Source organism: Halichoerus grypus, chromosome X (assembly GCF_964656455.1).
Source record: "Halichoerus grypus chromosome X, mHalGry1.hap1.1, whole genome shotgun sequence".
NCBI classification, from domain to species: Eukaryota; Metazoa; Chordata; class Mammalia; order Carnivora; family Phocidae; genus Halichoerus; species Halichoerus grypus.
The window spans coordinates 116,296,747-116,323,645 of record NC_135727.1 but is presented as its reverse complement, the minus strand read 5'-3'; the positions used below and the strand labels follow the sequence as shown (position 1 = coordinate 116,323,645).

Sequence of the window (26,899 nt, the reverse complement as noted above, 5' to 3'; positions counted from 1 at the left end):
CCATTAGGGACATATGAAGACTTTCCAAGGAGCATGTGGGGACAGATAGTTTGGAAAGAAGTAATATCTAGATCTTCAAATTGCCAGTGTTCACTTTCCAAAATTAACCTGTCTGCACAAGTGGTTAGGGCTGGTCCCTCACCTCCCATTTTATATGAGAAAGATACACCTTCTCATCCTGAATTTTACTACTTTGCATTACCTGGGGATCCCCCAAAACAGGGCAATAGGAAATACTGGCAATGGTGTCAAGAAAATGAACCTGCTCTAGGAGCTAGTAATAAGTAGCATACTTCTGTAAACCACATGGCTTCTGATTCTTTGCTTTTGTTTAATAAAATTGAAGGAGGACAAAATCAAGCTGTCAGTAAAAGAACATTCAAAATAGTTTTTGCTGACAGATCACTAAGTGTTTTTTCGGCCTATAATTCAGAGTGAGTCCAAAGAACCAAGTGGCATTGCTACAAGAAAAGTCCTTTTATTCTCATCTATATAATCATATAGACAAGGTTTCTCAGGACTTACATCCATAAAAAGAAAAAAACAGAATTAGAATGGATACTTAGAACACTGTATTATTCTACTAGCAATAAGTAACATTTATATGTGAATACATGAACTAATTGAAAAGAGAAATGCATTTCCTTTTTTTAAGATTTTTTTTTTAATTCATTCGAGACACAGAGATACAGAAAGAGAGAGAGACAACATAAGCAGGGGGAGAAGCAGAGGGAGGCGGAGAAGCAGGCCCCCCGCTGAGCAGGGAGCCTGATGCGGGGCTCGATCCCAGGACCCTGGGATCATGACCTGAGCCGAAGGCAGACGCTTAACCATCTGAGCTACCCAGGCACCCCGAAAAGAGAAAAGCATTTCCAACAGAACTTTTGTCTAATCAATTCTTAACAAAACCTGTAATATATTTATGCTACTTTGACCAACTATAATGTTAACTGAATGCAGAGGAAATATTTAATGCCTACGAGTCACAGAAATCTATTAACATTATATGTCAACTTTGATTTGGTGATCAATAAAAGACTTCCCAAGATAAAAGTCTAGGGGGGGGAAACAGAATGAAATCCAAATTCAAAGCAAAAAAGGGAATGATACAAAATTTCGCATATTAAAAGAGGTTGTTTGCATATTTTAGAAAATGAATGATGTTAAGTCATCAAATTTCTGTGGTGTGAGGTTCCACTGAAGAGCTTCCAAAGAATGATGTAACAGTTTTAGTTAAGACTCTCAGTATTTATATGCCAGAAATTATATATATCCCTTATAACAATTTAAACTTATGACAAAAAAACTATTAGATACTGACCTAAAAGTGTGCAAGGAGGTAAATAATTTTTCAAAATTTCAGGGTACGTAAGCACGGAATAGAATAATATGCAGCCACTAAAATGAATGAGGTGAATGAAATAATGAATAAGTGATAGAGGACTTGCACTGGCTGAAGTTGGAAGAACTAGGAGGATTAGTAGGAGAAGTTTCTAGATTGGCTGGCTGGCTGCAAGAAGAAACCAGTGGTCTGGGGAGGAGAGCGAGTTTGATTTTATTTTTATTTTTAACAGTGTTACTGAGATCTAATTCACACACCATAGAGCTCACCCATTTACAACACACAAAAAACAAATAATCAAGTAAAAAAAAAATGGGCAGAAGACATGAACAGACACTTCTCCAAAGAAGACATACAAATGGCTAACAGACACATGAAAAAATGTTCATCATCATTAGCCATCAGGGAAATTCAAATCAAAACCATTTTGAGATACCACCTTACACCAGTTAGAATGGCAAAAATTGACAAGGCAAGAAACAACAAATGTTGGAGAGGTTGTGGAGAAAGGGGAGCCCTCTTACACTGTTGGTAGGAATGCAAGTTGCTACAGCCACTTTGGAAAACATTCTGGAGGTGCCTCAAAAAATTAAAAATAGAGCTACCCCATGACCCAGCAATTGCACTACTGGGTATCTACCCCAAAGACACAGATGTAGTGAAAAGAAGGGCCATATGCACTCCAATGTTCATAGCAGCAATGTCCGCAATAGCCAAACTGTGGAAAGAGCCGAGATGCCCCTCAAAAGATGAATGGATAAAGAAGATGTGGTCCATATATATAATGGAATATTACTCAGCCATCAGAAAGGATGAATACCCAACTTTTACATCAACAATGATGGGACTGGAGGAGATTATGCTAAGTGAAATAAGTCAAGCAGAGAAAGTCAATTATCATATGATTTCACTTATTTGTGGAACATAAGGAATAGCATGGAGGACATTAGGAGAAGGAAGGGAAAAATGAAGGGGGGGAAATCGGAGGGAGCGATGAACCATGAGAGACTATGGACTCTGAGAAACAATCTGAGGGTGTTAGAGGGGAGGGGGGGTGGGGGGATGGGTTAGCCCGGTGATGGGTATTAAGGAGGGCAGTACTGCATGGAGCACTGGGTGTTATACGAAAACAATGAATTGTGGATCACTACATCAAAAACTAATGATGTATTATATGGTGACTAACGTAACATAATAAAATTAAAAAAATAAAAATAAAAAAATAAAGCACAGACTCAACAGTTTTTTAGTATATTCACAGAGGTGTGCAACCATCAGTCACTACAACTGGTTTTAGAGTATTTTCTCAGCCACAAAGAATCCCTATACCTTTTAGCAGACACACACACGCCCCTGTTTTCCCGTAACTCCCCAGTCTCTGGCTACCGCTAATCTACTTCCTGTCTCTATGGCTTCATTTATTCTGAGTATCTCATATAGATGGAATCATTTAATATCTGGTCTTTGTGACTGACTTCTGTCACTTAGCATCATGTTTTTAAGGGTCACCCATGCTATAGTTTGTATCGGTGAAAGTCTGATTTTGAGCATGCTGAATTTGAGGTGTCTTCAGGACAGCCATGTAAGACTATCTTGGAGGCAGCTGGAAATCTGGAGCTCTGGAGAATGGTCAGGGCTAAAGAGAAATGGCTAGGACCTTGGGAAGAGGTGAGGGCAATCAAGGAAAGTAGAAGGAATAAACAAAGAGAAGAAAGAATATAATACTAGAGCATGCTTGTATTTTTTAAAGGATACATGAAAGAAGAGAAACCACCAAATAAGACAAAGAAGTCAGAGAGGTAGAGAGGAAAACTGGAGGCTCCAGAGGTCAGAAATGTCTGAAGGTGATGATGCCACCCTGGCACACTTCAGCTCCAGGGACAAAGCAGGATTCTTGTTGAGTCACCTGATCTTGGTTCCCATTCTATCTTTGTACTCCACGACTTTCAAGGGTTTGTACTTTGTACTCCACGACTTTCAAGGGTTTTTTCAACCCCAAGCGCCATAGATCCCAGTCTTTAACTTCCTTCTTGTAGTGTCTTTACGCTCTCTCCTTTCTCCCCTTTGCACCCATGGGCAGAGCTCTGGTAGTCACCTCGCTGACAGGCCCCCTGAGGACCACTAGAGAATCTAGGAGGCTAAGGAACTCCAGGTCTCCCTGACTGGACACACAACTGCTAGTATTTTTTCAGAGGCACTGTTCTCAGAGGTGACTTCATGAATTTGTACTGTGTTCTTTGTCCTACCCTGGTACATATTCAGACCCTCAAGCGTTTCTGAAAACTTGGCGATGAGAAGAGGATATTTAAGGGGGTCACTTGTCAATGACTGTGAATAAAAGACCAGCCTCATTCCAGGTGGTAACAGACATTCCTCCCACCCCCTCATCTTCTAGCCCAAGCACAGAATTCAAGAGAAAGGTGACACAGTAAAAGGGAATCTGGGTGCCAGAATGGGATTAATAATGACAAGTGCCAAGAAATTAGGAGGAAGAATTTCAGTTCTGTACTTCTTAATACTGCTTGGGAATCCTGCTCCTTTGTAGGCAGCTGGGGAGCCACAACTGCTCTTGTTAAGTAGGACAAGAAGACATATTAAGAGCACATCTAGGACCTCCCCCATCCCTCCGTGAGACCATTTGGTACTGGAGAGAGGAAGCACAGGTCTGATGGCACAGTAACCAGATCACACTACAGATGAGCATCACAAGACTTCCAAGCCATGAAGGATCAGCCCAGGCATTTCAACATGGTCAGGGAGCGAGCAGTCCAGACAAGATCAATCTAAACCTTCCTGGCGGACTATGAGGCACGTACAAATGTGTAGGCTCATATCTAATTTCAGGCTCAAGCAGCTCCAGGGCACCTAGATAAATTAATTGGTCATGAATCTTTAATCTAGGTGATCTTTTTTTTAAAGATTTTATTTATTTTATTATTTGACCGAGAGCGAGCGAGAGAGCACAAGCAGGGGGAACAGCAGAGGGAGAGGGAGAAGCAGGCTCCCCGCTGAGCAGGGAGCCTGACACAGGGCTCGATCCCAGGACCCTGGGATCATGACCTGAGCCGAAGGCAGACGCTCAACCATCTGAGCCCCTAGGCGCCCCTCTAGGTGGTGATCTAATAACAATAAAAAGAATGAACTCCCTGTTAGGGCAAAAAACCAGACCAGTGCACAGATACTGCCCAGACCACAGCTTCTCTCCGGGACAGGACCGTCAGAGTTCCCTCCAATACAGAAGTTTGAGATGCAAACTGATATAAACGGTACCTCACCCTCAGTAACTCCATCTGCACACAAGTGTCCCTAATCTAAGGGAAAGGGGACACAAGCAAGACTGGAAAAAACTGAAGACTCCAAGCCTTCATCTCCTTTCTTTAGGGCATAAAGGATAAGGTGAAATGAATAGGTCTAAGTCATCAGTTTATACACATAGAATAGGGTTTCAGAGTAGCAAAATACTACTGGGACAGTCCAAAGGCCAGGTAAGCCTTACGTACCTTACTTCAGACCTTGGCAGAAACAGAGAACTGCAATGCCTCATTCCTTTCCCTAAAGGCTGGAATGTGTGGAACTCAACCATTAAGTAGAGTGCTAATAGTAGGGTATGTACCTAATTTCATGCCATACTTGTAGAGCTGGGCCTTGTTCAAACACAAACCTATAAAAAACCTATTTATGCCTTGCTTATACGTACTGACAGTAGCCAGAATGGAAAAGCCCATGTCAACGTAGCTACAATACAAAGATATATGAAGTAGCATCCAGAAAGGTAGGCCTAAGAAGAAAGAGTAGTAGACACTGTTAAAAAGGGCAGTGTCTTGGGACTACTGCTAAAGCACTCACATGGCAGCAAAAGGCAAAAGGAGGGCAGGCCATGAGCTGCACTGGACCTTAACTGCTAAATTTTGGATGTAACTGCTACATTTTGCATGATACAAAAACCAAGGCCCTAAAGACTGGGGACTCATAGCGGCTTGTGGGTCCCTCTAGGACACACTTCTTTTTTTTTTTAAGATTTTATTTATTAGAGAGAGAGAACGCGTGCGAGCGGGGGGAGGGACAGAGGGAGAGGGAGAGAGAGAAGTCCAAGCAGACTCCACACTGAGCACAGAGCCCAATGGGGGGCTTGATCTCAGACCCTGAGATCATGACCTGAGCCAAAATCAAGAGTTGGACACTTAACCAACTGAGCCACCCAGGTGCCCTTCTGGGATGTCCTAAGATGAAGGCTTGATGTCTAGTTTCTATTTACTGTTAAGTGAAGCTGGTGGTCAATGTGGTCTGGAAGGACTGGGTGGTAAGAAATGGGCATTGTGAGGCTAAGAAAAGAATGACTAAATGGCACAAGTTCAATGAGAATATAGAAACTGCAGGCTGAGACAGACAGTCAAGCACTCAGGAACCCCCAGTCATCTAAAAACTGGAGGAAAAAATGGAGTCAAAGGAAGATAACACAGAGCAAACAGAAGAGAAACACAAGTACCTGAAACCCAACCTTGCAACTGAGAATAAGGCTTGCCTCTGCCTTCCTCCTTGAGTGGAAATGAATGACTTGCTTCCCTGTGAACAGCCAGGCCACCAACTGTGATTGGGGACAAATACCTACAAGATCTGCTGCAGAGAAACTTGCCACACGAGACAGGAAGAAAAGCAGCAACTCAATCTGACAGTAGGGAGGTGTACAAGAGGGGAAAATGTGTCCAATTACATTCATATTTTTAAAGAAGAGATGGCTTTCATAACATAAATAACATCAAGAGTAACATACATGGTGAAATTAGAAACTTCGCCTAAAGTATTCAGTTAAAATTGGGGGGCAGGGGGGCGGGGTGAGAGAAATTACAGAAGATACAGTTAACTCTAAAACTTAAAAAAAAAAAAAAACAGTTGAGGGGCGCCTGGGTAGCTCAGTCGTCGGGCGTCTGCCTTTGGCTCGGGTCATGATCCCAGGGTTCTGGGATCGAGCCCCGCATCGGGCTCCCTGATCCACGGGAAGCCTGCTTCTCCCTCTCCCACTCCCCCTGCTTGTGTTCTTGCTCTCTCTCTCTCTCTCTCTGTCAAATAAATAAAAAAAACTTTATAAAAAAAAAACAGTTGACAATTCCATTCTACTAGTCCATCTTTCGAAAAATAAGTTTTACTAAAATCACTAAGCAAGCTCAGTGTAAAGGTTTGACAAGTATGAATATTTAAGGGAACATTTATAGTTAGAAAATTTATAAAACCACAGTTGGACTATTTGATAGCAACACTGGATACACATACATTTCTCAGAGAAAATATAGCCCCAAATTAACAAAAATGAGTCAGAAAATTGGCAAACATGCCTCACTTAACTGATGTAATGCTATTGTTCTCATTTAAAATATATAGAATGCAATTTTATATCATATTTATGCTGCATTTTCAAATACCAACATGACATTTAAATAAAATCAATCCACAACTAAAAGAGAACAAAATTCAAATCATCAAAAAACTTTTTATTAACATTAAGAATTAGCACATGTGGCAATGGTTGCAAAGCATTTTGAATGTAATTACTACCATTGAATTGTATACTTAAAAATTATTAAAATGGCAAATTTTATGTCATATGTATTTTATCACAATAAAAAGCACATGAATGGAGGAAAGAAAAGTCAGTGTATTTTGCAATTGTGTGCCCTTTTTATACAGTCAGTTCAATATTTTTTGGTACTTAGATAATTCACATTGTATAAGGCTAAAATATACCAGTTAAAAGTCTTTACCTGAATTTCCATTTCAAAGATTAATCATACAACAGACATTCCAAAGTAAAAAGTTCGAACAGCTTGACATATTCATAGTATTTGAGGCACAACAGCAAAAAGCATTTTAACATTAAACAGTCTCACAACTCTATTACCATCACTCCTTGAATTTTTTCTTCAACTATCATGCAATAAGAACATCTGTGAGATCTAGGCTGTAACGTAAGTTAAAATTAAATTAAAAAAAAAAACACTTGATCTAGTAAAAAGAAATAATTTAGGAGTTCAAAAGTCACTCTACATTTTTAAATGACCATAATGCAACTAACCTTTTTTTTCCTCAGTAATTTTTCTCTGAATTTATTAGTGATAAATCCCCTTGGGCCAGCAAATCGTAAACGCTGATATTTAGCCTGAATGTATAAGCTCTTCCGTACTAGGCCTGATTTATAATGGGGCTGGAATCTGCCACCTCTAAATTTGGTCTGTAAAGAAAAAAACAATTAAGTGTAAAACTACAGCTTCCAAATCTATTAGTATAAGAAATGGAAAAATGTCTGGTACTTGGAACCACCCTTGATTCTAGGCACTATATATATCAAAAGGGAAGAGGTTAATGATGGTTATAAAGTATGTTTTCTTCAAACTAGGCTCATAGTTTATTTTATATAATGATTTTTAAAATTTACATAAAAGCAATTTTTTACGATTTTATTTATTTATTTATTTGAGAGAGAGAGAACACGAGCGGAGGGAGGGGCAGAGGGAGAGGGAGAGACACAAGCACACTCCCTGAGGAGCAGAGTTCCACGACAAGGGGCTCGATCCCAGGACCCTGAGATCATGACCTGAGCCGAAGTCAATGCTTAACCAACTGAGCCACCCAGGCGCCCCTACATAAAAGCAATTTTAAAAACTAAGTTAAAAAAATTTGAAATTCTTTAAATTTATCATGTAAAAACAAATGCAACTCTTAAAACCTTACCTAATGAGCTAAAATTATCCTTCTGATTCATAATGAAATATATCAAATCCCAAATGGGGGGAAGACATTAAGTATCAACATCTATTTAAGAATCAAAAACTCTCTTAACTTCATTCCTGTCAGTTCTTCAAGCCCATCTTTCTTTACCATAAAAATACCATTATAGCGAATATTTTCAAGATAAGAGTTTACACTGAAAAAGACCATTTCTTGGCCCACATACTGCCCAGTATTACAACAGACATAAGAGGACAATGAATATTTGTTTGATTCCCATGTGGGAAATGTACAAATGGTATATTATAATGGAGTAATTATAAAAAACCAAGCATATTCCTCTTTCCAGAATTATTTAACAAATGGGTATGTCATACATAATGAAGCACATTACTTAAAAAAGCATTTATGCCAGGCCTATTTTCCAATTTTCTTAAGGCTACAAAAAATTCAGGTAAGACAGAATAAGAATAAGACACTATAGTTTCATTAAAACTATCTGCACAAACTTAACGTATCAGAGCTAATCCTGAAATTTACACTGTTCATTTTTACATATCTAATAAAGTGACTACTCTCTTGCTTTGAATTAGTCCATTAAAAAGAAAATTTTAATGAAATAGCTCCTTTTCTTAGAAAGGATTATTTCTTCTCCTGATTTTACTATAAAGAATTGTGAATTTCTAAACAATCATATAACATTACACAGCTTTAAATGATTGGTCAAAAGGAAAGATTATTGCATATATTTTAAAAAACATTTAAAAATAATTAATATTAAAGAACTTTCCCTTAAGAAGAAAGGGTAACAGGAAATAGGCCTTGTAAGGATCTTAGAAAAATTCTACAAACAACTACATCTGACCAATGAGAAGAACAACATGTAGGAAGCACTCATATCAGAAAGCCCAGCTACACTGTCTCTAAGTTACACAGACATCACATTTTCAGTTGATTTTGTGGCTCATTACTCAAGAGATTAAAAGATAGTATAAAACATGTTTATATTCTATGGCCATTGTTATTTTTGAAAACCTAATGTCACACCTGTTTTCAGGTACATGAAAAACTGGCCGTTATCTGCACAATGCCTTCAAGTTGTGTTATTACAAATGAAAAAAAGTCTTTCAACATCTAGAATTTATGCCTCTCAACAAGACAGGTATTAATAGAAGACCACTCAACTCCCTCCTACTCTACGGTTTGGGGACAGATTATACTACTTTTATGCTCATATTAATTTCCTTCTAATGAGCTAACTACTCTATCCAGCCTGCCTGCTACTTTCACAAAAAAGCCTAGATTATTTTCCTTTCTTTTGGCGGTACGAGGAAAGAGATAAACCTTGTCTGCCTCCTCATCAAGAGCCACCCCATCTGCATCTGTTTTATATATTTGTGTTTTCCATGTAATCTTTGAAAAAGGGTTCCAATGGTTAAAAAAATATCTGAAACTCAAGTCCTGAGGAAAGGGATTATCATTAAACTGATTATAGTTAACTATAAATTTATGTCCAGAAATATTAGCTTATAGCTACTATTTGAAATATCACAAAAGCAGCTTTTAATTTACTAACACTTAGAACATTATGTTCAAAGCATAAACCCAAAGCTAGAATTAGACGGAAAATAACACTGAATACCTTAAAAGGTCTTCTAAAGCCTGTTGTGTTTTGACGTCTTCCCTCAACTCCAAAGGGTTTCTGAGTAATGATGTCTTTTCTCTGCATAGTATAATTCTGCATGAAAAAAGTATTAGTATGGATTAATATATTTAAAGCTTATTTTTAAAAGTTCATCTTACCATTTAAAAAATATGAGTTTTGGGCAGAAGACATGAATGGACATTTTTTTTTTTTAAAGATTTTATTTATTTATTTGACAGAGACAGAGACAGCGAGAGCAGGAACACAAGCAGGGGGAGTGGGAGAGGGAGAAGCAGGCTTCCCGCTGAGCAGGGAGCCCGATGTGGGACTCGATCCCAGGACTCTGAGATCATGACCTGAGCCGAAGGCAGCCACTTAACGACTGAGCCACCCAGGCGCCCATGAATGGACATTTTTCAAAGAAGACATATAGATGGCCAACAGACACATGGAAAGATGCTCAACATCATTAACTATCAGGGAAATGCAAATTAATACCACAATGAGATACCACCACACCTGTCAGAATGGCTAGACTCAAAAACACAAGAAATGTGTTGGCAAGGACGTGGAGAAAAAGGAACCCTCAGGCACTGTTGGTGGGAATGCAAACTGGGGCAACCACTGTGGAAAACAGTATGGAGAGTCACCAAAAAATTAAAAATAGAAATACCATATAACCTAGCAATTCCAATACCGGGTATTTACCCAAAGAAAATGAAAATACTAATTCAAAAAGATATATGCACCCCAGTTTACCACAGCATTATTTACAATAGCCAAGACATGGAAGCAACCTAAGTGTCTATCAATAGATGAATGGATAAAGAAATATGGTATCTATACAATGGAATATTACTTGGCCACAAAAAGGAATGAGAGCTTGCCATTTGCGACAACATGAATAGGCCTAGAGGGTGAAATGAAATCAGTCAGAGAAAGACACTAAGTGTGTCTTTCTAAATGAAATCAGTCAGAGAAAGACAAATACCATAAGATTTCACTTATATGTGGAATATGAAAAACAAAAAACATGAATGAACAAACAAAAAGCAGAAAAAGACCCAAAGATACAGAGAACAAACTGATAGTTTCTGGAGGAGAGGGGGTGAGGAGATGGGCAAAATGGGTGAAAGGGTGTGGGAGATATAGGCTTCCAGTTATGAAATGAGTAAGTCATGGAATGAATAAGTCACAGAGAGGAAAGGTACAGCATAGGGAATATTGTAAATGTTACTGTAATAATGTTGTGCAGTGACAGACAGTAGCCACACTTGTGATGAACGTAGAATAACACAAAGATTTCTTGAATCACTGTGTTGTACACCTGAAACTAATATAACACAGTGTGTCAACTACACTTCAATAAAAAAATTAAAAATTTTTTTAAAAAATAAATAACACATTTTAAATGTATAGGATTAAGAACACAAAACATGTAGCATGTAGCTTAGCTGTAGGAACATACATATACCTTCCTTCATGTAACCCATGCTAGTTTATGAGGGGCTAGTTTAATTCATGAATGTGAGAAGTATAAAAAAAAAAATACTCCCATTTAACACAATGAGTGACTTTTGGAAAATGGACTATACATCTAGTATTTATTCAGGCATCTAAGAAAGAACCAAACTGTTGCTAAAGAGTTCCCACTGCCTAAGAAGAAAACAAATTCTCAACACTGCAGGAGGCAGGTTTTGCTGACTCAGATAACTGATTTGAGGTGATGCTCCTGCCATGATTAGGAAAATATCAAAAGTTAGAGTATTACGACTGTAACTGCAAAGAACCGGAATCCTTTAATGGGAACAGAAAAGATGGGGCCCATTCTGAAGTTTCTTTTTTCCAAAATCAAGTCTTAAACCTATTCATTCCATTTGCTGTACTTCTCACAAATCTTCCTCTTTCATACCTTTCTCTCTACCACCCCCAAGTTTGAAAAAAAAAAGTCATATAAAACCCTTTACATAGCAGTCATCTTGAATTTATACTAAGTCTATAAATTTGACTAAGTGCACAAAGATACATGTAATGAGATGAGACTGGGGGACCGTGGTAGGGAAGGGTGTATTTTGCAAATGAAGGGATGTGAATCACTGGGGCTCAGCGGGAGGACTGTACCAGACAGCTTCTGACCAGGCTCCCAGTGAGCCCCACCCTCCAGTATCCAGGCCCCTTTGTCATCCCCCTTCCCTTGAGTGTGAGCTAGACCTAGTGACTTGCTTCTTACAAGCAGCGAATGATAGAAGTGATAGAACATCACACTTCCGAGATTAGATTACAAGCAGACTCTGGCTTCCAACTTTCTAGCTGTCACTTGCTTGCTCTTATTTCAAAAGCCAGCTGCCATATTTTGAACTGCCTATGAAAGGGCAGATCTTTAGAGAGAGAAAGTAGATTAGTGGTTAGCTAGGGGTGGGAACAGGAAATAACTAAACAAACATGACGGCTATTACTGGGGGTCATAAAAAGTTATAAAACTGGATTATGGTGATGGTTACATATCTTGGTAGATTTATAAAATACCATTAAATTGTATACCTAAAAGGGGTGAAAATTTTATGGTATGTAAATTATATCTTAATAAAGTTGTTCTCAAAAAAAATCTTAAGAGGGGCGCCTGGGTGGCTCAGTCGTTAAGCCTTCAGCTCAGTCATGATCCCAGAGTCCTGGTACCGAGCCCCGCATCGGGCTCCCTGTTCAGAGGGAAGCCTGCTTCTCCCTCTCCCACTCCCCCTGCTTGTGTTCCTGCTCTCTGCTATCTCTCTCTCTGTCAAATAAATAAAAAAATCTTTAAAAAAAAAAATCTTAAGAAAAAAAATCTTAAGAAAGTAGTACTATAATAAATGAAATAAAATCCTACTAAATCAGAGATCACTATTTCCTCTGTCATAAGTGTAAGACTCAACAGAATATTAACACTGAACAATAGAATCATAACATGTACTTACTGAACAGTTAGAAAAATACTGGTGATCTCTATACATATAGATACATGTGAGGAGAATGGAGTGTACAAAAATGAAAAATTTGGAACTGCAATCTTACCGTGTGAGGTTTCTGAATAAATTTTCTAAAATTTGATTTTACAAAACCTGTAGGTTTTTGGAATTCATCAACATGAGTATTCTTCGGCCTCAAAAAACTGGAATGCTGATCATTCCTAATAAAATGAAAGAGACAAAGTAAGAATATTTTATTAGTTTACCTTTACCCAACAAGTAAAGAAGAGAAATCAAATTGCCCCCTTCAGAGACAATTAAAGCAGCAAAACAGTAAAAACAAACAAACAACAAACCTCAAAGATCTATCACTACTAAAATTACAAATGAAATGATAGTTATCAGGGCTAAACCTTCGTTTTTCAACAAACATTATTTAGCTAAGTTTAAAGTCAGCAATAGGGGGAAACAAGGTTTGGACCAGGGTTCTCAATCTGGGGTCCAAGGACAGGTTTCCCGGGGGTTATAACCCCCTGAAACCATATGTAGAATGTGTGTTCTGAGGGAAAATCATCACTGCTCTTGAGACTTTGGCAGTATGCGGTCGCCCCCCTTGCTGACAGACTCTTATTAATGAAAGCGCCAGAGACAAAGAATGTGACTGGCTCAGGTACCCTCATTGGCAGAGCTGAGCCCTCTGTTTCTGCTGGGCCACAGGAGCGAAGGACAGCTCCCCTCTCCTGTCATCACAATGTCCAGAGGTCACTTCTCTTCCCAGGCAGCCAGACCTGGGAGGGAAGGTCCTTCCTTGGGCTTCTCTTCTGACGGCGTCCTCTCCCTGTCACATCCCACATCTCCCCACAATGTTCCTCAGACCCTTCCTGCTCTGTGGTGAACAAACCGCTCACTGCCTCAGCCCTGCCTCAATCCCTTCCATGGGTCCCCCGCTGACATCAGGATAAAATCCACACTCCTCAGCATGACCTTCAAGGTCCCTCCTGCTCTGGCCCTTGCTATCTCACTGGTCGCTTTGTTCCCATCTCCCCCACATGCACACTGGGCACTGGAAATATTTAGCCCCACGCAGTTCCCAACACACACAATCTCTCCTGCTTCCTCAAGTTCACATGAGCAATCCCTTCTGTTGTAATTTCCTTCCCCTTAGATCAACTTTAAGATTTAGCTCCAACTGCACTGTTCCAGGAAGACTTTTCCAGACCCCTCTGAGGTAGACTAGATACCCCTGCTATGTGTACATGAAGCATTTGGGGGTATTCACACATATCATTCATGTTTATAAATGCTGGTGCACCTGCCTGTCTTACCCAGCAAGCTGTGATCCCTTCACAGGAGGCACTGTGGGTGGTTCATTTTGTGGCCCCAGTTTTGACCCCCAAACCTGACCTGGAATAGCTACTCAGGGTATTATGAAATGTTAAAAACTCTCATGTTCTGTCAAAATGCTCATGATATGATAGTAAGTGTGGTACAAAGCTGTATTTGGAGGATAATTTTTTTAAAAAATTTTTGTGTGGGTGCCTGGCTGGCTCAATTGGTAGAGCAATTGACTTGATCTCGGGGTCATGAGTTTGAGCCCCACATTGGGTGTGGAGCCTACTTTAAAAAAAAAAGATTTTTTATTTTTTTTAAAGATTTTATTTATTTGAGAGAGAGAGAGCATGAGAGTGGAGTGAGGGGCAGAGGGAGAAGCAGACTCTCCGCTGAGCAGGGAGCCTGATGCAGGGATGGATCCTGGGACTCCAGGATCATGACCTGAGGTGAAGGTAGCCGCTTAGCCAACTCAGCCACCCAGGTGCCCCAAGATTTTTTATTTTTAAGTAATCTCTATACCCAATGCGAGGCTCAAACTCACAACCCCGAGACCAAGAGTCACATGCTCTACCAGACTGAGCCAGCCAAGTGCCCCAAGGATAATTTTAATTTTTTAAAATATACTACCTATATGCCCAGAAAAAATAAATGACAGGAAATGTATTAACAGTGGTCATCTCTGACTCATAAAATTAAGAATGCCTTATATTTTTATTTTTATACTTTACTATATACTTCCAAATGTTTGCCATTAGCATATACTACTACTTTTATAAATAAAACCATGGACTTTTAAAAATCTTCTTTGCAAAGCATATACCTGATAACAGAGTAATGTCCAGAATATATAAAGAACTCTTTACATCTCAATAATAAAAATATAATAATCCAAATTAAAACATGGGCAAAGGATTTAAATAGGTATTTCTCCAAAGAAGACACACAAAAGGCACATGAAAAGATGCTCAACATCATTAGCCATTAGGGAAATGCAAATCAAAACCACAATGAGGTAACATTTTATACCTACTAGGATGGCTATGATCAAAAAGATGATGCTACCAATGTTCCTAACAGCATTATTTACAATAGCCAAAAGATGGAAACAAACTAAATGTCCATCAGCAGAAAAATGGACAAATAAATGTGGTATATACAATGGAATATTATTCAGCCTTATGAAGGAGTGAAATTTTTTTAAAAAATGAAATTCGGACACATGATACAACATGGATGAAAAACATTATCCTACGTGAAATAAGCCAGACACAAAAGGACAATTAATGTATGATTCCACTTATATATATGAGGTACCTAGAATAGGCAAATTCACAGAGATAGAAAGGATAGAGGTTATCAGGGGCTGGGAGTAAAGGGGATGGGGAGTTTCTCTTTACATGGTACATAGTTTTTGTTTGAGAAGGTGAAAAAATTCTGGAAGTGGATGGTGTGGATGGTTGCACAACACTGTCAACGTACTTCATGCCAATGCACTGTACACTCAAAAATGGTTAAAATGGTAAAATTTACTATATGTATATTTTGCCACAATAAAAAAATTTAAACCTTTTGATATTTGTGACCAGGCAAAAGAGTGTCCAAGTTAAAGAAACTACTTCCCAGCCTCCCTGCAGCTAGGTATGGCCATGAGACTAAATTTTGACCAATGTTGCTGAAGCTGCATGTATAAATGCCACGAAGTCTTTAAAGACAAGGCTAGAATATGGACCTGATGGCCAGGGCACAAACACCCATCCTGGACCATGAGGCAGACACCACGTGCAGAGGTTATCTGAGGAGCAAGATCTAAGGAGGCCAGTTTCCTGATGGGTCCACCCTACCTACCATGCTCTGACTTCCTGACTGTAATCTTTTTCTACATGAGAAAGAAATGATTTTTCTTTTGCTTTTACAGTCCATTCTCTACCCAGCAACAGGGTGAATCTTTTAAAATTTAAATGAGATTATATTCTTGGGTTAGAACCCAAAATGTTTTATAATCTCAGAATAAAATACAAAGTCATCATGTCCTCTAAGGTTCTTTGGCCTCACCTACTTACTCTCTTCCTTTCCCACTAATAATCTTATTGGTCTGCTTTCTAGTCTTTAAGCAGGAGTAAGCATGATCCTGAAGCATGATCCTGCCTGAGGGTCTCTGCCTTTGCAGTTCCCTCTCTTAAAATACTATCCCCTAAAAAAACCTTACAGCTAACTCCCTCACTTAATTCACATCCCTGCTCAATTAAAAAAAATCCTAAGTGCATTCCATAACTACCTAAATAAAATCACACCACACATATCACTCTGTCCTATTAAGCTTCCTCTTCTGCCTTACTTTCACCTCTCACTCACCGACACGTATTTATTTTCTCCTACCATTAAACTGTAAGCTCAACGAGGACAAGGACTTTGTGTATACTTTTTCACTGTATGTTTTCTATACCCTGTGTAGCTAAAAGGAAAGTCTCTGCAGTCTGATGTCCTCTCAAAGTCTACTATTTTATTTTGAAGCTGCTTTATCCCCCACACACCATGCCTATATATACAGTACAACACCTTGGTAACACTGTATGGAACTTAGTAAGGGTGGATACAAGAGGGAGAAAGAGTGGGTCAGGAGAAGACATGGAGATATTAGGGTAAGAGACTGGTCAGAAGTGGGGGGAAAAAGAGAAGAGGGTCTTTGAGACTAGACAGAATGTCCTAGCATTAGGCTTTCTTGGGAAAGATTGCCTTATACATTAGGGAATAAATACTAATCAAGGCTTAAATGCAGTACAATGTAAGTATCCTCTGTCCTATCTACTCCTTTGCAAAGTCTTCATTCAACAGCTCTGAACTGAGTTCAAGGCAGTGGGGATACAATGGTGGGCAAACATACACACAGGGCTTGCATATAACTGTTTGAGGGAAAAAAAGATCACAAAGGTGGGAAATTGCTACATCCTGTGATTTATGATTTCATATTTCTTTTTTTTATTATGTTATGTCACCATACAGTACATCATTAGTTTTTGATGTAGTGTTCCATGTTTCATTTCTTCTGAATTTCTACAGAAATCTAAATACTGACTTGACTAAACAGGTTTTTTTTTTTTTTAAAGATTTTATTTATTTATTTGAGAGAGAGAGACTGAGCGAGAGAGCACATGAGAGGGGGGAGGGTCGGGAGGGTCAGAGGGAGAAGCAGACTCCCTGCCGAGCAGGGAGCCCGATGCGGGACTCGATCCAGGGACTCCAGGATCATGACCTGAGCCGAAGGCAGTCGCTTAACCAACTGAGCCACCCAGGCGCCCTTGACTAAACAGGTTTATGCAAAAATAGTAACGAGATCAATTTCATAGACTGAATTTCTAAGACAAAAGGATAAAATCAACAGGTTTTTTTTTCCTATTTTAAGAAGGAAATCGAATTAGGATAAAGTCAAAGGTTCTAAATGATTTTTTTTCTAAATCATTTTTTTAAAAAGATGAACAATAGCAAGTACCGGTGAGGATGTGAGGAAACTGCATGTTCATACACTGCTGATGGGAATGTAAAATGAGGCAGCCCAGCCACTGTGGAAAACTGTCTGGTAGTTCATCAAGAAGTTAAACAGAGAATTATCATAGGACCCAGCAATTCCAACCCTAAGTATATACCCAAGAGAAATGAAAACATATGTCCACACAAAAACTTGCACATGAATATTCACAGCACCATAATTCACCATAGCCAAAAAGTGGAAAGAACCCAAATATCCACCAACTGGCGAGGGAATAAACAAAATGCGGTTATCCATACAATGGAGTATTATTCAGCCATAAAAGGAATATTCATGCTACAACATGGAGCAATGTTGAAAACAATATGCTACATGAAAGAAGTCAGCCACAAAAGACCTCATATTATATGACTGCATTTATATGAAATGTCCAGAATAGGAAAATCCATAGAGACAGAAAGTAGGTTAGCGGTTGCCGGGGGGCTGGGGGGAGGGAGAAATAGGGAATGACAACTAATGGTCACAGGGCTTCTTTGTGGAGTGGTGAAAATGTTCTGGAATTAGACAGTGGTGACAACTGCACAACTTTGTGAATATACTAAAAACTAGTAAATTCACTTTGAAAGGATGAATTTTATGGTCAGTAATATCTCAATTAAAAAAAATCCTCATGGCTCCACTATGCCTCACCAACTATCCAATACAAATAAAATAGTCTAACACACCCAGCAAAAGACACTGCAGAAAGACATCTTTGCATGCTACACACCATCCTCAAAGCGAACATTAATGATACTTAATGCTGACCAGCTACTCTGTACCTTACACCCGACGCTTCAGTTAATCTTAACCACCACCATGAGGTTAAGTATAATTCTCATCTGTATTTGATGTATGAGGAAAGAAAGATTAAATAACTTGCCTCAGATCAGTCACACAGCTAGGTGTCTACAAAGCCAGGTGCTGAACTGAGGTGCAACTCCAGGGCTCAAGCCCTTTCTCACCTCAAAGGGTGAAGATATATTCTGAAGCATTACATGGTTTTTATAAAATGCTGATTATCTTAAATCTGGTTTAAAAGTCCTCTTTCTTGGCACACTGAGTTTCTTACACTTGCTGAGTTAAGAAAAGCATGAGAGAGAGCTTATGTCACTGAAGAGCACAATCATGCTGCGTCCTATTAGGAAACTGGAGACTTTCACCCACCAAGGGACGAGATTTTAACTATTTTACTTTCAGCTCTTTTATATGCCTCAACACACAGTTTTGCTATCTTTTAATGAATCCCAAACTTATTATCAGCATCAAGTCCACTTTTAAACAAGCTCCATGTATTGTGACTAAGACCTAGTTAGCCACAGACCTGATTTAAAAGTCTAGTCAGTTATCTTAGTAATTTGATATTAAGGAATATGGAAAGAGAATTAGCACTGGCCCTTCCTATTCACACATTACTGCTTTCTGAGAGATCCAAATAGTCTGAAGAACTTTGGGTGAAGTAGATATTTTGTCCTATTCAATTATACCTCATAATCATATGGGGTCCCAGAGTTGCCATGAATCCCACATAGTTTTTAGAACTAGAGATAAATTGGGGCCAATCTAGAATACTCAGAGCCCCTAAAAAGAAGTACAGAGTTGGGAAAGAAAAACAAGGATCTACTGATAATCAATTTGCCACGCATGCCTTAAGTACTTTGCCTGTGCCAACTCATTTAATATTTCTAACCTGTCCACATCATAAATTAGTTCTCACTTTATAGAGGAAAAGGCTCCAGAAACTAAGCCAGTTTGTCCACGAGCAAACAGCTTGTAAAATGGCAGAGGTGGGATTCCAACTCCTGTCACCTCCACATTTTCTACTACCCCTGTCTCTGCTTCATGGACAGACATCCATGAAGAGTTCCAAAAGAGAACTGTAATGACCTCGGGAAATTCTGTAATATTCAGAGTACCAGAATCTAAAGGGCAGAATATGTTAGAGTTTCAATGAGGTTGAGTCAAATAGTCCATAAACTTGCAGGTCCTGGCACCTGCTAATAATCAAAAAGCTGTTACACTCTTTTCTAGAATTACAAAGACCTCAAATACTCACCTACCCCTGAGTTTTTGTTGTTTCAATCAAACAGCATATGATGATCGCTGAATAACTTCAAAACATTTTAAGAAATTTCACTTAAACATATAAAATGGATTTGAAGGATTAAATCCCTACACTAAAATGAAAATCATCACACACAAAAATTGAAAAATATGCTAAAACCAAAAGCTCCCTGATAATAGGATGTTTTTCATCTACTGATTACCTCTCTGCAGCACTAGCTATGTGAAAAATGTGCTCATCTTCATTCTGTAACCGTTCTTTTCTCCTTCTTTCAATGTCATGTCGTAGATCATTTGGATCTATTATTTTGACCAGAGTCTGAGGAATTTTGACAGAAGACAAACCATTCACATTACTGTTAGTTGCACAAAGACCATATCTAATAAGAACCTTAAGTAAAAGTCCTAAATAAGTTACCTTGTATTCACCCTGCTAATGGTAGTGTAAATTGATTAAAATATTTTGAGACACAATTGACAATGCACAGACAGAAAAGTTCATAACAATGAACCAGGAATCCTACCTCTGGGACTCTATCCCAAAGAAAAGGCTATCTACCCAAATATATTCAAAGTGCTATATTTAAAATCATCAAAAAACGAAAGCAACTTAAATGTAAAATAAATTTACAGGAGAAGGGAAGAATGATTTCATGGGAAATTTAAGTCAAAGTAATAATGCGCAAACATTTAAATTATGGTTAATATAGGCTATGTGGAAGTCAACGTGAAAAAAAAAACAATTACTGAGAAAAGTTAATTAAAATTTAAAAAGCTTCAATCATAAAAAGTTATGGGGAGCTCAGAGATTTTACATAAAAGCAACATTATTAAGTAAAAAGCAAAAAGCATCTGAAACTAATATATTATGACGGCAGCTATGTTAAAATGCCAGATGTAAGACCGCAATGAAAGATGATCAAATGATATTTTGCGTTAAGTGGTTGAGTTAGAGGTGATTTTTCAAATTTCCTATGAGTTGATTACAGTATTTTGATGAATAGAAATTTTCTGAAAATAGCACCTATTCAATAAACCAACCCACCTCTGTAAGTTTAATAAAAATTATAACCATTCACAAGTGAAAAAAAATTATTTACATATTCTATCAGAAATGTATTAAAATCGTTCCTCTGCAAAAACACTTTATTCTCAGTGATTAAATTAGCAGTTCTTTGAGAACTTGATATAATTCTAGAACGAGAGCCAGTTTTCTTGCCCCCCCCTCCAGGCTAGTCCATAGAGTTTTTCTAATTAGCAAAGAAATGGGGGGGGTGTGTGTGGGTTGAGGAAGTGTTGGGTGGGAATACAAAGCATGGCAATATACAAATTCAGTATTATTTCCATTATTTTGCTAGTTCATATTCCACAGAATTTTTCATACATTCTACAGTAAACAGAAGGGCAGTATCAAATTAAACTAAGTTCCTCTGCATTCATCCACGTACGATTTAAATAAATATTCCACCTGACTGCTTGGGAAAAAAATGTAGGTATCAAACATACTTTCCACAAGCTTTACAGTGTGAAGTTTTGGAATGAATATTAAATGCTATAACTGTAGGTCAATTTTACAAAGCTGTTATCCTTAGGGATTGTCTCTCTTAGGGAATATTTTTGTCTTTTGTCAGTGTTCTCTCTGCAACCTGGCCGGTAACTAGAACCTTTGGAGAGCTTTGTAAATTTCAGATTCCTGGGTCTCAATCCTTCTTTCTCATCTACTTTAACTCCCTTTTTTTACTCTCTATTACCAGTTTGCTTTCCCATCAATATGCCAACAATGTGATAATCTTTCAGCGAAAATTGTATTCACTTACCTGTTCTGGTTCATATACCATAGTTTGCTTATTCTGAAGCTCAGCCAAAGACATATTTATTCTCCTAAAATAATAAAGGCATATTACAATTAAATAATTATGTTATACACTGATACCTTGATTCCATTACTAGAGAATGGAATTTGAAATACAGTTGGCGTGTCTTGGAGGAAGCAAAAGAAACCCGCTACCAGGTGGGTTTTCATCTACACGGCAGTCTCCCAGGACACACATATCCTGTGAACAGTATCACAGTGACGCCTTAGTGGTTCTCAAATCACTAGTCTGTGTAACCTTAAACTTTGCTCCGGTGATCTACTGCATTCTAACATTGATTCAGTTCAGCTCGCAAGACAGGGCACACCACCTGCTCGGACAGGTGCCAGCAGAAGAAGACATAGGTTTTCATCCGGCTGCCCTCAGAACAGCCATTTCTGACCACATGAAGCAACCCATGATTTCAATGGCTCGACAATTGTCTTTCATTCTTCCAGTGATAACTTCAGTAGGCAATTACTATAGACACAGCAGAATCAAAGTTAGGTAGGTAAAGATTGTCAAAGTCCTAGACATTTAAACAATGCTACTCAATGGCTTTAATACAACCTATTCCATCAAAGTGCACTGGCCCAATACCTGCTTGGGTTAGTCCTGGCTTTTAGGTAGGAAATGCAGTCCTAGAGTCTACAGCAAGACCAGAAGGCAGCACCTTCCCAAATCTTTTCTGAGACTTATTCCCATGAGTTAAATGGGCATACAATAATCAATCATTACCTGTGAATTTCGGGATCTGAATTCAATTTAATTTCATTTACATCTGCAGCTTGTGTATCCCGCATTTTTGAAAAACGCTCATGTAGAGTAATGTCAGGTGATGGAAAATAATTTGCTGAAAAAGGAAACAAAGAGTTTTATCTCAGTGTAAAACTGATTCCACTTAAAAGATTATATATAAGCACAGGAAGAATGGACTGTTTAAAAACATCCAACCTGTTTTCTCTTGAAAATATGTGGGACCTAAACTTATTCCACAGACTAATTTGTAGGGCTCACATGCCTTCCCAAGCCTAAGCAACAGTAAAAAATGCCTGACTTATGAACGCAAGGATTCTGTTCCTATTTGACATGCCTGCTTATTTGTTGGGGGAAAAGATAGTGGCTCTCTCAAAGTGAGGACCTTTCTTCTCCCAGGTTAAGACTTTAGTATACTGGGAAGTAAAGATGGTACAGTTTTACAGTTCACCTAGAGGAAAAAATAAAAACAACCCTGAAACATCAAGACAACTCTGAACAAATGCTAAATGTTTACATATCACAGAAGGAGTCCTACTGCCACTGTACTTTAATTAACATTAACTGAAGTTCGTGAAGACATTATGAAATCAGCTATGCTACAAGGCTTTTAACAGGATAGAGAGAAAGATAATACACTTGATCCATCAGAATGCTACTTAAGCAGTCCTTTTCCCTAACTTACTGTTCCTGTTCTGGGACAATCTCCTGGATTTTTCTGCAATACCACCTCCCTTTCTGCCAAGAATCACACTTCCTTTGGGTGAGAGGGGCTGGAACTGAGAAGGTGAACTGTTTCAGACAAACTGCATGCTTCAAAGTAAATATGTGCCTTAGTTTGAGGGATGTAGAGAAAATAATCTGTTTTCAAAATATGTTGCATGAAGGTAAAAATAAAATCAGTGCAAATATCCAGTAAGAAATAGAAAATAAAAATTTTGAAATTCTTGAAGGTCTCCAGTTTATTATACCCATGATTGCTTTATTATGCAGCATCAATGAAGAAAGTTGTTCTACGTGACTGAATTTTCCAATTAATGGAAACTGGCCAGAAGCTAAAACGAAACAATTTAATGCAAATATTTAAAGTATTTGTGATGCAACTCCCCAATGACAATAAAGTATGCCAAATCAAACCGGAATCTTTTATCAATCACTTCATGTTCACCCTTATGGCACAAAGTCCCAGCAATGCCCTCAGGGGACTTTAAGAATATCACCACAATACCTAGACTTCCAGAGTTCTTGTCAAGTTTCATATACGGTGTTTGTTGCTTCCTCCTTCCTGTTTGGTTATCAGTTATTGTTTCTTGCGACTCTCAGTAGTCCTGTGTCTTGCAGCAGTCAACCTCTCCCTTTCTGACTTTCAATTTGTAATCTACTATGAGTTGAAGTACCAGGTTATTGGAACAACACATGAAGAACGAGGCTTGAATTAATACCTTACACTCTCTATAACAGATTTCCTTGTTAATGACCTAATCTATAATGAAATATTAATTACTATTACTATATCACAGATATTTACCTATATCTTGTGAAAAATCAGTACATTATTTTTGTGTTATCCCTAATGTATGTGCAAAATATACCAACCTTTAACTTGATGGATTATAGTTATGATTTCCTGAGCAAATTCTCCTGTAGGTTTGTTTTCAGTATTCTGAGTTGAGTCAAGATGTTCAAACACTGGATGAAAGTTCTCACTTTTCCTGCCAACAGCAACCAAATCATGTGACATCTGTCTCTCTGTGGAATAGCTAGAAGCAACCCTAGAATAATTTGTAAATGTTTAACTAAATTTGAAACTATTTTACTGAGAAAAGAACTTATTAAAATTAACCAAGATAGCTATAAAACTAAAAAGATGTTTATCTTTTCTTATAGTTAAGGCACTAAGCTGTATGCCACAGAACATGTGCAATAATGCGTAGGAGGAAATAGCCTTAGACGCATGGTTTTGCGTTCTCCTTTTCAAATCAGAGATCATTAAATATTTGCCACTTTAATAATAAAATCCTCAAAATTCTAAGTTAAACAATTTTTACCTCCACAAATACAGCAAGGCATCAAAGGTCAATATGCAAAAAATAATCAATTAGATTATTTTCTACTCCCAAATGTCCATAAAATTGTAAATCCAGCAAGTTTATACTATCTTGAAGTACTACCACACTTTAAAAGCTGATATCAAACATAATAACTTTTTTGACTTCATAAAAATCCTTATACCTCTATATCAGCAATGAGAAACTTAGTATTTTGAAATCAAACTCTGTTGAGATTAATCACTTACAAAATCTCACTAAACTGTCAGCAAATAGTCTTTAGTTGTTGGCAAAGTTAAGATCATTAGAGCCAATTAGTGTTCACCCTAAATGTATCCTTAAAGAAATGCTACCATTTATTATATAACCCCAGCTATCCTACCACTCTAATGCTTTCTGATTCTTTATAGCTTGTGTTAAAAGCTCTCTTGACCTTTAGGTATCATCATGAAGTCATGATTATGACATACACCCAACAGTTACTGAGGGTTTATTGCAAGCCAAACACAGGGGCTCAGAACTCGTTTACAAACATGATCTCATTTAATCTTTACAATAGCCCTATGGGGAAGGTGCTATGACGCTGGGACAATGGATGTCTTGGTTGTTTTGCTTTACATCCCAGAAGCTGAGTGTTTGTATGAACATAATCTCTCCAAGTGTCATAATGGGAAACTATACCTTATTCCAAGAAAGCTGTTCTTGCTTAAAACTACTCTTAAATTCTTCGTCTGCAGGCAGATTATGTGTCACAGAAGAAAATGTCTCATTTTATATTTATGCCTCATTTTGGACTCAAAACGGCACTAACTAGCTTACAGCCATCTTACTCCTCTGCATTTAACTCTAAATAGCTTTTGCCTCTTCCCAAAAATCATTTTCACTACCCAAAGAACTGAGATTTACAAGTGCTGGGGTTCTTTATGAGTATGTTACAGACTCTGAAGATAAACCCACAAGAGAGCCCTGAAATATGTTTTAAATAATAGCAGCACCCCTGGAATAAATAACAAGTATCAATCAGATGGATACATGCTGGGGTGTGCGTGTACACACGCACAGATTCACTTACTTATTTAAGTCACTTAACAGCCATATATATAACACAGCTCCAGGGTAATGAGGAGCTTACAGATATTCTTTAAACTTTTTAACTGCTCTAATAAGATGGTTTTAAGTGCCTATTTTTAACTTATCAGAGGCCAGGCTTCCATATGACTTTCTATGCTCCCTGCTCTCAAACCAGCACTGTCAAGACAACTCCCTGCCGAAGCAGAAACGTGGAAAAGTGATTATGCAGCAGGTTGATGCCACTGCTATGGTTGCCTTGCTTCATCAGCAGGACTTTCATTAGAAAACTCATTTCCCTTCTTTCCTCCTAATTTGCTCCAAGCTTTCCACTGTGTATCCTATAACTAGCTGAGAGACATTCAGTGACAAACACTAGAAGCTAGAATGGCCTTGTAACAACCTCTACTAACAAAGACTTACAAATACTGTGTTTAACGGTACAAAAACCCTGTTCCATACCAAAAAAAAAAAAAATTGCTTTTAAAAACATTTTACAGGAGAAAAATAAGATGTTCAAATAGAACTAAAAAAATGACCTGTCCATAAGGGAAAATCAGTTGATGTTTTGTATTGCAGCCTCAGTTTTTTCCAAGAGGAAACTAGTTGATAAAGTTTTCGTTTTCCACCAGGTCATTATTAACATTTACTTGTCATTTATTACAAGTTAATTACTGGTATAACTCTTATACCCACTCCATGCCCAACCCTCAATCCCCAGGAGTGCTATGGTATAGTTTACAGCTATACTTAATTCCTGAAATTTTAGTGTTTACATTTCCTAGCAATTTATCCTGGAGTTACTCCACTACAAGATTTTTAATTAAAAAATGTTAAAATTGGGGGCGCCTGGGTGGCTCAGTCGTTAAGCGTCTGCCTTCGGCTCAGGTCATGATCCCGGAGTCCTGGGATCGAGCCCCACATCGGGCTCCATGCTCCGCAGGAAGCCTGCTTCTCCCTCTCTCACTCCCACTGCTTGTGTTCCCTCTCTCGCTGTGTCTGTCTCTGTCAAATAAATAAATAAAATCTTTAAAAAAAAAAAAAAAATGTTAAAATTGTCATTTCCTAGGAAATACTAAAATTGTATCACCTGAAATTTTAGTCTTTTAAAAACAATTATGATGGCTTTGCTATAAGAAAAGGCTTCTTGAAACTGGAGAACGCAAAATGTTCTAGGTATTTATATTTGTACATTTAATCACCTCTTGGTTCACGTTTTCCTTTTTACTATTTCCTAAGCCAGGTATTGATTAACAAGTTAATAATTTCAAGAAATACTTCCAATATAAGTAGGTAAACTGAAGAGACTAAATGTTCTCATTTGGGATGCATTTTAGACAGTTTAAAAAATTAAAATATAGCCAAACACCTGTATTCTAGTACTATTTCTGATACTGGTCTAATGAAATTTTCCAGGTTCCTCTCTTCCCTCCTCCAACTCCACCTGTTTGGTTTTTTTTTTTTTTTCCTCTCTAGGGATATTTCCTCTGACATTCTGAGTGTTGTGCATAATAACTAGGAAAACATAAAAAGCCACATTAAACCTTAATTTCCTCTTATTCACAGTTAAGATCCATCAAAAAACCCGACTGCATGGCAAAACAAC

The 26,899-nt window shown here is 38.1% G+C and overlaps 1 protein-coding gene across 6 annotated transcripts in view; it reads right to left on the bottom strand.

The window, feature by feature from the left end:
- BCLAF3 (BCLAF1 and THRAP3 family member 3) overlaps positions 1 to 26,899 on the bottom strand; it is a 58,356-nt gene that overhangs the window by 5,158 nt on the left and 26,299 nt on the right. For 5 of the 6 annotated variants that reach the window (XM_078065142.1, XM_078065144.1, XM_078065140.1 and 2 more), the window contains 7 exons: positions 23,774 to 23,949; positions 22,160 to 22,274; positions 21,386 to 21,449; positions 19,772 to 19,887; positions 12,756 to 12,870; positions 9,705 to 9,800; positions 7,410 to 7,565 (listed from right to left, as the gene is read on the bottom strand). In XM_078065142.1, the coding sequence (XP_077921268.1) occupies positions 7,410 to 7,565; positions 9,705 to 9,800; positions 12,756 to 12,870; positions 19,772 to 19,887; positions 21,386 to 21,449; positions 22,160 to 22,274; positions 23,774 to 23,949 (838 nt within the window). The remainder of the gene's footprint in view (positions 1 to 7,409; positions 7,566 to 9,704; positions 9,801 to 12,755; positions 12,871 to 19,771; positions 19,888 to 21,385; positions 21,450 to 22,159; positions 22,275 to 23,773; positions 23,950 to 26,899) is intronic. The other variant, XM_078065145.1, reaches the window with a different exon arrangement.